Source organism: Sorghum bicolor, chromosome 8, assembly GCF_000003195.3.
Source record: "Sorghum bicolor cultivar BTx623 chromosome 8, Sorghum_bicolor_NCBIv3, whole genome shotgun sequence".
NCBI lineage: Eukaryota > Viridiplantae > Streptophyta > Magnoliopsida > Poales > Poaceae > Sorghum > Sorghum bicolor.
This window is the reverse complement of record NC_012877.2, coordinates 19,696,557-19,711,873: the sequence shown is the minus strand read 5'-3', so window position 1 is coordinate 19,711,873 and position 15,317 is coordinate 19,696,557. Positions and strand designations below refer to the sequence as shown.

The 15,317-nt window shown below is 43.4% G+C and overlaps 1 protein-coding gene across 2 annotated transcripts in view; it reads right to left on the bottom strand.

Moving 5' to 3' along the window:
- Positions 1–13,665, bottom strand: part of LOC8155555 (E3 ubiquitin-protein ligase RGLG2) — a 36,233-nt gene extending 22,568 nt beyond the window's left edge. Inside the window, exons 1-10 of one of the 2 annotated variants that reach the window (XM_021446534.1) lie at positions 13,518–13,665; positions 12,821–13,333; positions 12,064–12,148; positions 11,845–11,985; positions 11,657–11,770; positions 11,400–11,497; positions 11,192–11,271; positions 2,738–2,843; positions 2,528–2,655; positions 2,214–2,418 (exon numbers count right to left, since the gene is read on the bottom strand). In XM_021446534.1, the coding sequence (XP_021302209.1) occupies positions 2,214–2,418; positions 2,528–2,655; positions 2,738–2,843; positions 11,192–11,271; positions 11,400–11,497; positions 11,657–11,770; positions 11,845–11,985; positions 12,064–12,148; positions 12,821–13,333; positions 13,518–13,532 (1,485 nt within the window). In that variant the 5' untranslated portion in view covers positions 13,533–13,665. The remainder of the gene's footprint in view (positions 1–2,213; positions 2,419–2,527; positions 2,656–2,737; positions 2,844–11,191; positions 11,272–11,399; positions 11,498–11,656; positions 11,771–11,844; positions 11,986–12,063; positions 12,149–12,820; positions 13,334–13,517) is intronic. The other variant, XM_021446535.1, reaches the window with a different exon arrangement.

Below are 15,317 nucleotides of genomic sequence, written 5' to 3'. Positions count from 1 at the left end.
AGGTTCCGAACGGAGATCACAGTGATAGGAAGGCCGGCCCAAGGCCTTTCAGCTAGATGGTTGGATGGGAATACCTTGGCTGAAATTGCGGCTAACCTGTTCAAAGCAGTCCCAAAACAAACTGCTAAAAGGATTGTGGCTCAGGCACTGCATAATAGGAGTTGGGCTCAAGATATTAAGGGAGCTCGTACAGTTGAGGTCATACTTGAATACCTCCACATTTGGGATATTGTGGATGGTGTTATTTTGCAACCGGAGACTCCAGACAAATAGATGGAAGTTAACACAGGATGGTTCCTATAGCAGTAAATCTGCCTATGCAGCCTTCTTTGTGGGTTCCATCAAGTTTGGGCCGTGGAAAAGGATCTGGAAAACTTAGGCTCCCCCGCGCTGTAAGTTTTTCATTTGGTTGGTGTTTCGCAACCAGGTTTGGACAGCTGATCGTCTAGCTAAGAGGAATCTGCCCCATCCTGAGGCATGTCCCTTATGTGATCAAATGGATGAAACAATAAATCATTTGTTAGTGGGCTGTGTTTTCGCTTGGCAAGTTTGGACCCTGGTTCTGCAACAGTTAGGGCTGCTGCAGTTGGCACCACAGCCTACTGTGACTCATTTCTTGGGGTGGTGGAGGAGGTCAACTGCTGCTATCCCCAAGGAAGCGCGTAAAGGCCTCAATTCTTTGATAATTTTGGTGTCCTGGGAGATTTGGAAGCATCGCAACATTTGTGTCTTTGATAATAAGAGGCCAAGTGTTCAGGAGGTCCTTAGGGCTATTAACGCGGAGGGAGGGCTCTGGTGCTCAGCAGAAGCCTCCAAGCTCCAGGAACTTGTTTTCAGGTTGCTGCCTTCTAGAGCTTAAACTCGGAGGCTGGTGGTCGTTTTCCTGTTCTTTGTGTGGCGAGTCTGTAACTTAGTGTCCAAGGTGTGGGGTCTGTGAGTTGGGTCTCGTTGACCCGTGTACCATTTTTTCTACCTTAATGAAATGACACGCAGTTCTCCTACGCTGTTCGAGAAAAAAAATGATCTTCAAGCCATGGAGGGGGCTATGGAAATCTTGGGCTCCATCCAAATGCAAAACATTCCTATGGCTGGTAATTAGGAACAAATGTTGGAGAGTGGATCATTTGGCAAGCAAAGTTCTCCCGCATCTAGAGCACTGTGACCAGGAAGATGAAACAGCCCAACACATCCTCACCACTTGTGTTTTTGTCTGGCAATTCTGGCACAATCAGCTAGCCCCTGCTGGTCTCGACAGGATGGTTCTAAGGGTAAATGAAATTTATTTGTATGTATATTGGTGGAGGAAAGCAAGTCGACCAACTGACAAAGCCAAATGGAAAGGATTTAATAGCGTGGTAACTCTTCGAGCCTGGACTATGTGGATCCAAAGAAACAGATGCATCTATGATGGCGCCACACCACCCCTCCATGTTGCACAATGTTTTTCTTAGAGGAGCTGGGGGGAGGCTGAGGGGGGGAGGTCCTGTTGAGGGGTTAGTTTAATTAACCCTGGTTTGGTTGTCACATGTTTTCCTATTTTTCAGGTGCTTTTGTTTTTTTCCCCTAATCTGAACCTCTCTATTCTCCCTCCCAAAGGAGATAGAGTGTTTTTTTTTTGTAAAGGACTGTTTCTTCTATTATATACAAAGATACATAGCTCTCCTGCGTGTTCAAGAAAAAATATCGTTGTTCGACTAATTGTTTTCTTGGTTCAGAGAACTTCATTGGACCATGCGGGAATCAAAGGTAGTTGTTCAAATGTGAAGTCTGATGCTTGAGAACTAACTCTGGATGCAGTCTTATGCTTCAGAACTAATTCTGAATGCAGTCTTCTGTTTGGAGCTTCATACAATTTGTTGTGTCAAGTCAAAGTGATATTTAGATTGAGGTGGCTTATATTAGTCTGGCAATCTGCATTTTTCAGTGCTCGTAGCAATGCACGGGCATAGACCTAGTTAATCTAATAATTTGCACCAATAAAGTGAACAAGTTACTGCTCCAAAAAATCACAACTAAGTTTCTTCCTCTAGGCTAGATTCCACTGTAACCCAAGGTTTAAATTCTACATTATCAATCTAGTTTCCATACTAATAACGAATCAGAAATTTCAAATATTATGGAACAATTTTCTCATATTTTACCAGAAAAATGGACAATTTCCCTTTCTGTGATTTAACAAAACTACCCTACAAGGTTGAAGGAATTTGTTGTACCTGGGGTTCTAAAACTCTACTTTCGGCAGCTGATGGGGATGTAACTGATGCTGTGTTAGTTGAATCTACAGTTGGCTCCTCCCTAGGATGAGAAGGCACACTTCGATAGCTATTTGCCCAAGATGATTCTGCTCTTGAAACTGTGCTATAACTTGCAAAGGGAGGAGGAAGTGAAATCCGCTCAGGTGACTCTCCAATTCGACGTCTGATTACAGAAAAATACAAAGATAAAAGAGTAAATTAGGCCCACAATAACTGGGAAACAAATATGAAATATGTGAATTTTAAATAGTCTTCCTCATGTTTCTACATACCCTAAAATTCCAAGCTCTAATGTTGCCTTGTATTGCAATGGAATTTCCATTAGTGCGGAAAGGGCGAACTCTGTCTCCTTCTTGCTATGACTTATCATTTTTGACATGATCGCAGTGAAGTTGACAAACTACGAGAGCAAGTGTTGAAAATACTATTACTTATTTTGGTTAACAAGCCAAAAATAACATTCATGCAGTTCTGGGACCTACCTGGAAATTGTCAAAAGACCTAGCTGGTATGTTGTCATCAAATTCCTTCATCATATCCCATGGACCATCTCCAACACCAACAAGAATTATAGATAATGGGAATTCGCTACGAAAAAAATGAACAAAAAAAATTCAAGGTGCTATGCAATGTAAACTTGACCAGTGTTGTTGAAATACACTATGAAAAAATGGATCATGTTCTTCCAGCCACTCATAAGAAAGGTCTAAGATGTCTTGCTGAAAACTTATAAACCATGGAATCAACAATAAAACCACTTTCTCATAGCATTGTGACTGCACTATCAACTTGGTATAGCATCACAACAAATCCTTTTAGTGCCAAACATGTTGGGGTAGGTTAGAGATGAATCCAATAATCTAGTCAACTTTCGTCTATTTTCAACACCTTATTACTCTGTTAGTGACTCCAAGAAATGCTGAGTAACACAACAAAGAAATCTGACTAAATCCTGAGAGCAATTATTATTGTCGTTTCAAAGTCAGTAGTTGAGTAACAAAACAAAGAAATCTGATTAAACCTCTGGCCTTTTAGCATCATAATCTGTAGTCATAGTCAGAGTTAGGTGCTCCAAAACTAAGGAATCCCAATGATATGTTGATTAAATTATAACAAGTTCCGTGTAAACATGTGTTGTGTAATATTCTAGTATTTAATTATATACTAATTAGGCAAGAAGCTACCCAAGGCGATAGGACCGAGCACTCCCAAGACCGCCTCCCGCTGGCTCGTAAGAAGCCTCATGGCCCTGGCCCCAGCCCTGGCCCTGCACGCCTCCACAACGACCTCCACCGCGGCCACATGCCCCTGTGTCCTGCGCTTGTGCCGCTTGACGCAGGACGCAGCCCCGCATGGCCACGTGCCTCTTCCCCAGCCCTTGCACAGGCTTGCGCAGACCCACACACCCATGCTCGCGCCTCGACGCGGCCCCGCGTGCTTCTCCTCCGCCGTCGAGTGCCGGCCTTAAGCATATGAGTCCCCTGATGGTCTGTACCTCACATCGCTGCTGAAGGACTGGGATTTCTCTCTAGGTAAGAAATTCCAAGCTGAAGTCCCTCACAAGTTCTCTTCTTAGGTGCATCACCCATCCTCGTCTCCGAATGGCTCCTTCCTCATGTTTGTGGTTTTCTGAAAATACCCATTTCGTTTGACTCAAGAATCAGTTGCTATGGCTCTTCATTGTTGCCTGGGTGGCTCTCCATCTTGATTTCATGTTTCCTATCTGCAAGCAAGATCGGCTTTTCTGCTTTTTTTGTTGCCACAAAGCATGTGGGCTTGTTGGTTCGTGCTCTTAACAAGACTACCACTGATCACTTTGACATCTACTTCCACATGTGACGTGATGGAGGTGAAAACTGGGAACTCCAACAGAAAAAATGGGAAAAAGAATAGAAGGTTAGCTGGTCGACTGTGATCAGCCGTAAAAAAAAAAAACAAAGATGTCTTCCAAGAGTGTTTCCTTTCATAAAAAGCTTCATCAAGATTCCGCAGTTCATAAATCTCGTCCAAGGGAGCTTTTGGCGGTCATCAAGATTGGTGCTATCTTCTACCCTGTTATGAGAAACTCCTGCAATGTTTTTGGGAAAGCTTCAGTTTCTTCAGATGCTCCTATTGAGCATGCCTTCTTCTCCTACTTTTCGACGGCAAGGTTGACTGATGTCCCAATCCAGGAGCTTTTTCAAAATCTCAAAAGAGATCTCCACGTTAACCTCAATCTTGATCATGTCGCCAACACCCAGCCATCAGCAAGGTTTATTGACAGGCCTCCTCCCCAAGGTGAACGCTTCAGTTTTTTATCAAGTCATGCAACCCGCCTTTGTTTCAGATGCCTAAGTCCGGCTCATCTTGTTAAAGATTGCTCATGGCAAATTAGATGTTGGTTCTGCTTCAGTTATGGGCATCGAGCCAATTCCTGCTTTAAGAGGCTTAGTGGCACTAGTGTTAAAAGGGTCCCTAAGCTGAAACAACAAGATAGACTACGGAATGAAGACAATCAGTCAGTTAACAATAGTAACCCACACTATTTTGAGGGAACTACCTCCTCAAGTGAACCTGAAAGTTTTCAAAATACTACTCAACTGTCTTGGTCAGCAACAAAATCAGGCACCTAACCTCTCTGCACGGGGACAAGGATCATCATATGCATCTACTATGCAAGTACAACAATTTGACAATCAGATGTTGGCACAAATTGAAGCTCCATGGAGGGAAATCTGTTGATTCTTGGAGTATGAGAAAAGCTCTAGACAGCGTGACTACAAGCTCTCCCTTCCCAAAGGTTATGCCATAAAAAACAAGATACTCCATCTTGCAACGAGACCATTGCTATACCTTTAAACTGATTTTGGAGCTTTAAAATTTCATGCCACCAGAATGAGCCTCTGAAGGTGCCACAAGGAAAGGGCAAACGACCTCTTGTGTAATAATTATGAAGGTGCTTTAATAAAAGAATTTCATTTGAACTGTCAGATTTAGAACACCTAGGCCACCTTCTTATTTATGGAGGACCATTTGCCATGCTGCCTTTGGTGGCTTTTTGTTGTTAACATCTGAGCCTCTCCATAGACAATGTTTTCTGAATTTGTCAATTTGTTTTATCACAATTTTAGGAAGAAGGAAACTGCACATTGCAAAAGTTGGAAGTACTGTAAGGACAGCATTGATAAGCTCCAATCTTCCTGCCTGACTCAAAAAGGAGAAAGCCACAAGCCTTCTTTCACATTTGTAGAATAGAGGCCAAAGATCAGCAACTGTAGGCTTGGTTAGAACCAGATGGTTTTAATGGGCATTTTATCAAGAGTTTTTTTTTCTCAAAAACGCAGGAGAGCTGCGCATCATTATATTAAGAAGATAAAAAAAGGGACAAGAGCCCCGACAACACCACAAAGAAATACAAAGAACCCACACACACACACACACACTGCTGCTCATAGGAACGCTCGTGCCTGCGAAAGAAGGTATAAACGACCAAAACTGTCACATGGACAGGGATCTAACCGCCCGAAGCAATGGCAGCTAGGAGAGATAAACCTCTTGCCCCTGCCAGCGACCATGCGTTTCCCTCATCTTCAGCTACAGCTAGTGCACTTGTAATATTAGAGGCTGCACCATCAAAAACACACTTATTGCGGTGTGTCCACAATGTCCAAGTTCCAAGAGTTGTTGGGATATTATAAAAGAAGATTTCTACACTCTCTGACTTCTTTAATGGTTCCTTGGACCTGGAAACTATAAATTGTTCCTTCATTACCTTGATTCCCAAAGTGAACAACCCAGATGGATGTGGGCGAATAGGGGAAGCATGTGTACATAGAGCAGAGGACAAGAGAGGGCGTCTGCGCGACACAGAGAAAGACACGGGGTGTGCGGTCTATTATTAGCGGCGTAGGGACGAGCGAAGGAGAGGGGGTTGGGTGCCATCAAGCGTGGGAGGAGATGGATGTGCAGCCGCGTTCAACGGCGCGGGGAGGCGAGCGGATGTGGCCGGGGAGGCGGCGGCCCAATGCTAGGAAAAAGACCTAAGCATCCGATACCATGTAGAAAGGAATAGGGAGAACACGTCACACCCATTAGGGAGGGTTGACTTTCATATATATAGCCACGAGGCCGTCAATACATTTACAATTAGACCCCTAGATATATACATATCTAGCAGTTCATTATGTTGATGACACTATTACGAACCTTGGGGATCAGAGAGCATAAGCACTCCATAGGTGGAGATGGCTATAGATAGAGAGCCACATGGGCCATATAGGCCCATAGTATAAAAGCCTTCAAACACATAACACCCCCCCCCCTCTCAAACTCAAGGTGGAAGCGGAGGATTGGAAGCATTGAGTTTGATCAAGTGAAGCTGATACTACTCTCGAGTTTGTGCTTTAGTCAAAAAGTCAGCCAATTGCAACTCTCTGGAGAGCAATAGTTTTCTAATTACAATGTAACCGACTAAAGAAGGCATCCACACCAATATGCTTTGTAAGTTCATGGTTCATAGGATTTTTCTCAAACACATAGGAGAGTTCCGTATCATTGCATTAAGAAGAGGAGCTGTAAAAACAACAAGCACACCACCCACACACCCCTTAACTTTCAGTTACATTTGCGCCTGTCAAAATAAAACACGATCAACTACTATCGATGGGCCTAACCGTTGCCACAGGGAGCCATGCAAATCTCCCTTGCTCTAGCTAAACACCACAGATGCGCTTCCTCTTCGATGTGTGTTAGGATTCTCTACACGATTGGCGACGCCCCATTGAATACATTTTGCTGCTTCCAAATCATCCATGCTCCCAAAATAATCAGGGAGTTCATACTTTATAGGATCATTGGCAATTTGTATGGCTCCTGTATTATAAGAGAGAAGAGATGTGGCAACATCACAAGAAATGCCAAAATCAGCCAACCACCATCGAAGCCATACAATCTCTGAACAGTAGTAGCAAGGGCTTGAAGTTCAGCCTTTGTACTAGAACGAGATACAACTGCTTGCTTCTTGGATTTCCATGCAATAGGAGAAGAGCCAAGAACAATGCACTAACTAGTGATGGAATGTCGATCTGTTGGGTCACTCGCCCAAGTGGAGTCCGAGTAAGCATGAAGCTAAAGTGTACTATCACGAGCATAGAATAAACTCTAAGATGATGCCCACATAAGTAACCCAGCATGTGAAGTAAATGTCCAAAATGAACAGAAGTTGCGAGGCACACAAACTGACTCAAAATATGGACCGAATGGGCAATGAGGCCTGGTGACAGTGAGATAAACAAGGCTGCCCACAATATGCTGATATCGAGAAGGATCCTCAAGGGATACCCCATTAGTTGATGGCTGCCTTTAGTGTTGGGCGTCACCTTGGTTCCTCCCCTGGCTGCCACCCTCTTCATTATGGTCTCTACTAGCTCTAGTTATCTTCTATATGTGTACTATGTAGCCTTGTCATCAATCAATGAATACAAGCAGATGTTCATCTTCTCTCAAAACCAGGAGCCTTTATCACAGAGACAAACTTCTCAAACCAAGCATGAGGAGGTTGTTTAAGACCATATAAAGCACGATGAAGACGACAACATATCTTTGGTGAAGCATCAACACCTCGAGATGGTTGCATATAAACTTCCTTATTCAAATCACCATGAAGAAAGGCATTCATCACCAGAAAGGCATTCTTGACATCCAGCTGAGAGGGAGTCTAGGAAAAAGCAACAACTACTGCAATCAAAGTATGGACAGTAGTTACATGGATCGTGGGTGAATTAGATTAGTCTAATCCTAACCCTAATCTATGGCTTTGATACTTCGTTACGAACCTTAAGGATCTGAGAGCATAAGCACTGCATAGGTGGCGATGGGTACTGATAGGAAGTGAGGTCGTACCGGAGTTGCTGCGAAGGTTGCAAGGGTGGAAGAGCGGAGGTCGAGGACCAGGGAAGCGGCAGCCGCGTGTTTGCTCCATGGTGGGTCAAGGTGCTAGGGTTGTGGGCAAGAGGAAAGAGAGGCTAGGGCTCCCAAGGGAAGCTAGCAACTTAGATCATTGCTTCTGCTTAATTCAATTAATAGAGTTTCCAAACATTTAAATCCCCTTCTATGCAACCTATTTTGCTAAATAACCTATCTAGGATAAATATAAATTGCACATAGTAAATAAAATCACAAATAATAGGATAATAGAGATAACTAGGTTGTTAGCCCAACTAACCTAGGCACCATGAAGCCCATAGGCACCACCTAGCCATTTGTTGTGCGCCGGCGCCTGGTATACTGGACGCCACTCATAACATCTCTCCTCGCCTAGACAAACAGCTCGAGGATGAGCTGGAACTCAGGGTAGAGGTCTTGGAACTCCTGGAGCAGCTCCCAAGTAACATCTTTAGCGGTCATACCCTGCCACTAGATGAGGATGTGCCACACATCTCGATGGAGCTGGGCTGGCCGAAGCAGGAAGGAGGCGCCATCCGGGGTGGGCGACAATGCCCCTGGAGCTGGCGGCGTGCCAATCCACCCAAGCACGCGGACGATCGTTGGTGACACAGCGTAGGTACATGGCCAGTACCTTGTTCACCACCTTCGACTGGCCATCCGTCCGTGGATGGAAAGCCGTGCTCATACGAAGAGTGACACCGGCATGCCTGGTGAATGCAGGGTCACAATCACTAGCGATGGAAGTAGGGAACCCATGGAGACGAACAATTCCTGTTAGGAAATAATACAATAATAGATCGAACACGAGACACAGATTTTACGTGGAAAACCCTTGCGGGAAAAAACCATGGTCGCCAACCGGCGATCTTCACTATATGATGAGAGTTTACAGAACGTAGGGAATAATGAGTTGTCTCTCTCTCAACTCTTCCCATATGACTTACAAGATGTATTTATAGGACGGACTGGCTGTAGTCAAATACGGAAACAATTCCGCTAATAAACATAACCCGAACTGCGGGCCCTCTAGGCGTCCCATAGGACTCACGTTATAATTCGGATCATATTCCAACAATTCCGCTGAAGAAGGCCCTGGCTACAGATGTGGCAGTATATGGGTGGCCTAGGGTGATGAAATGTGCATACCTAGAGAAGTGATCAACGACAGTGAGGATGACCGAGTTCCCTACTTTGGGCAGGCCTTCAACAAAATTCATTGAGATGTCAGCCCACACCTGAGACGAAATGTAGAGCGGCTATAGAAGACCAGCCTGCTGCAGCGTCTCTGTCTTGTTGCGCTGACACGTGCTGCAGGAAAGCATGAAGTCACGCACCAATGTGGTGTCGCCACGAATGTAGAAGTCGCCCCGTAGCCTGTGCAAGGTCTTTTGAATCCCCTCATGGCCGGCTGTATGGGCCAGGAGGAGCACCTGGTGGCGCAGATCACCATGCACCGGCACAAAGACGTGGGAGCCGTGAAGGAGCAGGACGTCCTCAAGGTGCCACGGCATGTCGAGGTCGCCCGCCTGCAGCTGCTGGAGGTGGCTGCTGCCATCATCGGAGCTTGCAGTTGCGCTGCGAATGTCATCGAGGAGGCTGAACGAAGGCCCAGAGAGAGCATGAGCGAGGCCGTCATCTTCGTCCTAGCGCGAAAGAGCATCAGCCACCATGTTGAGGCAACTCGGGTGGTACTCCATAGCGAAATCAAAGGCAAAAAGCTTGCTGATCCACTGATGTTGAGGCACTGTGGACAGGCGCTGATCCAGCAAAGCCTTCAGGCTGTAGTGATCCATCCGCACAAGGAAGTGGCGCCCCCACAAGTACGGGCGCCAGTGACGTACGGCCAGAACAAGGCCGATCAGCTCGCGTTTGTAGGCTGCGAGCTTGAGATGACGAACAGCGAAGGGCCGACTGAACTCCGATACCAGATTGATAGGACGTGAGGTCCTAGCAGTTGCTGCGAAAGTTGTAGGGGTGGAAGAGCGGACAGCGGAGAGCGAGGACCTGAGAAGCAGAGGTGGCATGTTGGCACCGTGATGGCTCACGGCGCTAGGGTTGTGGGCGAGAGGAAAGAGTGGCTAGGGCTCCCAAGGGAAGCCGGCAACTTAAATAGTTGCTTCTGCTTAATTCAATCAAAAGAGTTGACAGATATTTATATCCCCTTCTATGCAACCTATTTTGCTAAATAACCTATCTGGGATAAACATAAATTGCAAATAGTAAATAAAATCACAAATAAGAGGATAATAGAGGTAACTGGGCTGTTAGCCCAACTAATCTAGGCGCCATGAAGCCCATGGGCACCACCTAGCCATCTGTTTTGCTCCGGTGCCTAGTATACTGGATGCCGGTCATAACAGGTACATATAGAGAGTCTCATGGGCCATATGAGTCTATAGTATAAGAGATTTCATACACATAACAGACACCATCTTAATCATGAAAGCATCTCAACGGGAGCCCTTCACCTTGAGGGGATTGTTGGAATCATTCTCTCAATTCACTAGGCTCAGGAAGATCTTCAACAATTTCTGAATCCTTGCTTTATGGAGATCTTCAACATTGCTGCTTGGAAGATTTGGAAACAAATAAATAACTTCATCTTTGATAAGGGCTGCCCTTCCTTAGATTCTTGGAAGTTCAACTTTTGTGAGGAAGCGCCACTTCAGGCCCATAGAATCTGTGATGCTAAGCATCCTGCTTTCTTATTCTGTATAGATTCCCTAGGCTAGTTTACTTGCCTCTCTCAGCCTTCTAGTTTTTGCGTTTTGTTGTTTGCTTGTACAGCTTTGTGTGCCTTGTACAGCTTCTTTTCTTTTTCTAAATAAAAGCTTTACAGTGGGGGCTTTCCCTGCTGTACTACTTCTCAAAAAGAAAAATCTAGTATTTGGCAAAAAAAAAAAATGCAGCACTGCCTTATAAATTCATGTCTTATGTTGTCAAGCACTATTGAAACATAAAACCCAAGTACATATTCATTGCTACATAACATAAATCATTTTCATTATTACCTTGCCTGTACAATAGCATCAACTGTCATTTGCTCCTGGGTGCTTAATTGACCAAATTCAGTATCTACACTTCTTGTGACCTGTAAAATGATAGCTTCAGAAAAAGCCATAATAATAGACAAATATGTTTCATTTTTTCCTCATTCACAATAAGCAATAATCTGAAACAGAAATATCAGTAAAAAAGGAGGAATGTACCAGGGCATACCTGCCCGTCAGCAATAATTACTAAAACATGGTATTGGCCACCACTTTGCTCCACAATGGTTGTGGCCATTTCAATTATTGGGGCGAATGATGTAGGACCTTGAATATGCCAACAATTACATGTTGGAGAATCGGTATTAGTTACTATAAATAAAGGTGGTGAGGATCCTATGGGACTACACACAACTGTTCCCAGATTAAAATTATATCCATGATTCAACTGGTCACAACATATTTCCAAATTAAAAAGAAACATACCAGAAAGGCGAAGGTGAGGTACAATCTCTCTGTATCGAGCTAAAGCTTCTTGAAAACCATTGCATGGTCTTTCGTCAGGATAGAAGGCAAATACATCTTGGTCATGAGTAGATGCTGCATTATTCAAACTGAAAACTATTAGACATGTATAAATTCACCTTATACTAATAAAAGTAGCAGCTCATTACCATCTCCAAAACCAAAGCAAGGAATTAAATTATCCTCATCAAAAGCAGATAAGGTTTTCCCAATGATGGTTATTGCCTGTTCATAAGGATTTGGGTTGTCACTGATATTGTGTAGGCTCATGCCATTGAAGGATTTCTTTCCTGTAAATGAAGATAGTCATGAATCAAGATTCAATAACAAATGTTTTCTTTCTTTACACACAAGTGCACACAAACTACCTGTCCATTCATTACTCTTTGTGAAATCAATTCCTATGATTAAATTAGAAGACTCAAGACCAGCTTGTGCTAATGCTTCAATAACCTGCATTTTCAGTACAACATGTTAGGACTTAATGACCTTGTCTTTCACACATCAGATATGGACTTGTGTATACATGTGGTAAGTGGTTGACAGATGATAACACATGAGCATGGACTGGGACATTTACATAATACTCTACAAGTCATAAATAAGACTCGGTTTCCTTCTCTTTCTTCATTTAATTGTCTTCCACGTCATCAAAATGCTGATGTGGCAGCATAATAAATAGGGATAGAAACTATAATAGAGTCTGCGTTGTGAGTGCCAACTAGAGCTACTGTCCAATGCCAACGACATGCACCAGCATCGGGGCTTTTGTTGGGACTTCTCCAACAGTTTACCAAACGAGTACACACAAGAATGGCTTCTAAAACCAAAACCAAGCCAAAAAATAGTGAAGCCGAAGCCGTTTTGGGTGGATTTGTCTGGCTTCTCTGTTTTCTTAGAAGCCCAAGCCCACCAGAGAGGGCCTCAACTATCCAAGAATTTATGATAGCGAGTTCGACATATCCAAAAGCCTGATTGGAATGAAGTTCCAAATCCACGCTCATTTGAAGCAGCATGTAGTTTATCAAGTAATCAAACATCCGAAAGCACATCCCCTTATTTTCAACATTTGATCGTCACTACATCTCGAAGGAAACATAACACAAGGGCATTATGCATACATACCTCATCCAAGGATCGGTACTGGTCAAGAATCTTGGAGTACTTCCTCTCGAGCCTCGGCCGCTTACCGCCGGCTGTCGCCAGCCTCGATGGCATCGCCCGCGTCTCGATTGTCCTCAGTGGTGTCGCTGACACAGAATTTGTATGAGCCACCGCCACCGTGGGACGCGAGTAAGCGCTCGATGACACGACAACGTCTTCATCCGCTCGGGGCAGCGGCGCACTGGCTCGCCGCCGGAAGCTGGAGGACGGGTTCTCATCCGCAGCGGGAGCAAAAGCAAGGTACGGAAGCGGCGGCGGGTCCCACAGCTGCGCCGGCGGCGCAGACGCCGGCTCGTAAAGTTCGCGACGTGGGGAGGCTGGCGGTGACCTGCGCCGTCCCACCGCCGATTCCTGTTGGTGGTCCTCCTGCTGCTCAGCTGGGCTGGCAAGGAGGCTGCCGACGATCCTGGTGGCAGTCTGCAAGACCAGGAACAGCACCCACAGCAGGAAGGTGCCGATCTTGCCGACCACCGCCTAGCGAATCGCGACAGCAACAAGAACCGCACACAGTCAGAGTCAAACTGCAAATTTTCATCTGAAACCAAGGGTCAGCTCGGCTTGGCTGCCAAGAGCAAGAACCAATCGAAGCCCCCTTCCAAGAGCAAGAGCCGTGTCTTGCGCCCTCGGGGAAGCAAGCCAAGAGCCTAGCTATGCTTACCAAGAAGCCGCTCATGCCGATGAGGAGAGAGAGGACCGTGGTGAACTCAGATCGGATAGCTGACCGACGGGTCAGGGGAATTTGGAACAAGGCAGGTTGGTGGCTGTGCTGGGTTTGGACGAGTCAGAGCTGTAAATTTGACAAGATGAGAGACTCCAACCCATCTTCTATACAAGTCCCTATTGTAAATCTAGAGATTTGATTTAAAAAAATTAACTCCAACCTACCTTTTATTTGGGCTCCCATTTTCCATACCCTCCTAAATTATAGTTTCAGTGCCTCACATCTAGAACCCATATCCTACTAGTTAGGAGGTAGGTTGAAGTTGGGTCTTAATTTAAGACCCTACTTTTTTATCATAGTATGTAAATAAAAATTTAAGAGCTTAATTTAGGGACTTGGACTGAAGTTGCTTGATAAGCGATTCATGTGTTTGATCCAGAATATGAAAAGTGTTGAGAGGTGATAAAAGTAAAACCATAGGAGGTGATAGGTATGTTTATAGTCCATGGGTTATATGTCACATCATCTCTTAAATTATGAGATTAAGAACCCTAAATAGTTTAGAAGTGGTATTTTTTTAGTTTTTTTAATAAAAGGTAAAAGAGTAAATTCATAATCGTAAAAATAATTGAGTAACATAGTTAGAATGTATGATTCTATATTTATATCTAATAATAAAAAGGTAAAATTTCAGTCTATCTTAGATTTTTATTCAACCTATAATTATAAATTGACTCGATCTTGGCCATCACCAAAAAAAATTCTCAATTCCGTTTTTATGAATGAAAGACGTTTTCATCGGTCTTTCTCGATTCTTTTTTCTTTTTCTATTTCCACTTCCCTCCATGAGGTATGTACGTGACTTTTTCTTTCTACTTTTTTCTTCCATCTTTTTTTATATTTTATACCTAATAATAAAGAGGTAAAATTTCAGTCCACCTTAGATTTTTATCCAACCTATAATTATAAATTGACTTGGTCTTGGCCATCACTAAAAAAAAATTCCCGATCCCATTTTTATCAATGAAAGGCGTTCTCATCGTTCTTTCCCGATTCTTTTTTCTTTTTCTGTTTTCACTTCCCTGCGTGAGATATGTACGTGACTTTTTCTTTCTACTTTTTTCTTCCATCTTTTTTTGTATAAGTAAAAACAATAAAAAAAACAAATATAGTAATCTTTTAACTCTTTATCGTTCTATAATCTAATAAATAATCCATATAACTTACATACTTTATCATCAAATAATCTATATCTATATGCTTATATAAATTAGAACAACTTGGGTATAGTATTAGTATCGAGTTCAATTAAAAATGTATTGTTTTTCGTCTAACCATGTACTTATAAACGTAGTCCATATAGCTAAAATCTTTGAATTCTTTATTTTTTATAATCTAATAAATAATTCATGACTTACATAATTTATCATCTAATAATCTATATTTGTATGGTCATACAAGTTAGAACAACTTGAGTATAGTATTAGTATGGAGTTGAATTAAAGACGTATTGGTTCTGCCTAGCCATGTACTGATAAACGTAGTCCATATAGCTACGTGAACAATAGCTACAAGTCAATTGATGTACCTGTTTTCCAATAAACTCGATGTTAATAACTACAAGTCAATTAGTGTATAAGTTCATCTGACTAGAATCCATTTAAAACACTTACCATGTTTCAATGTTTTTGGTCCAATCAAAAGCAAACTAATCTATATTTATAAAGTATAGAGCATTTAATGGATAATAGAACATCCGGCGCCCTTCGGGCTCCCTACCATGATTTGAAGAATAAA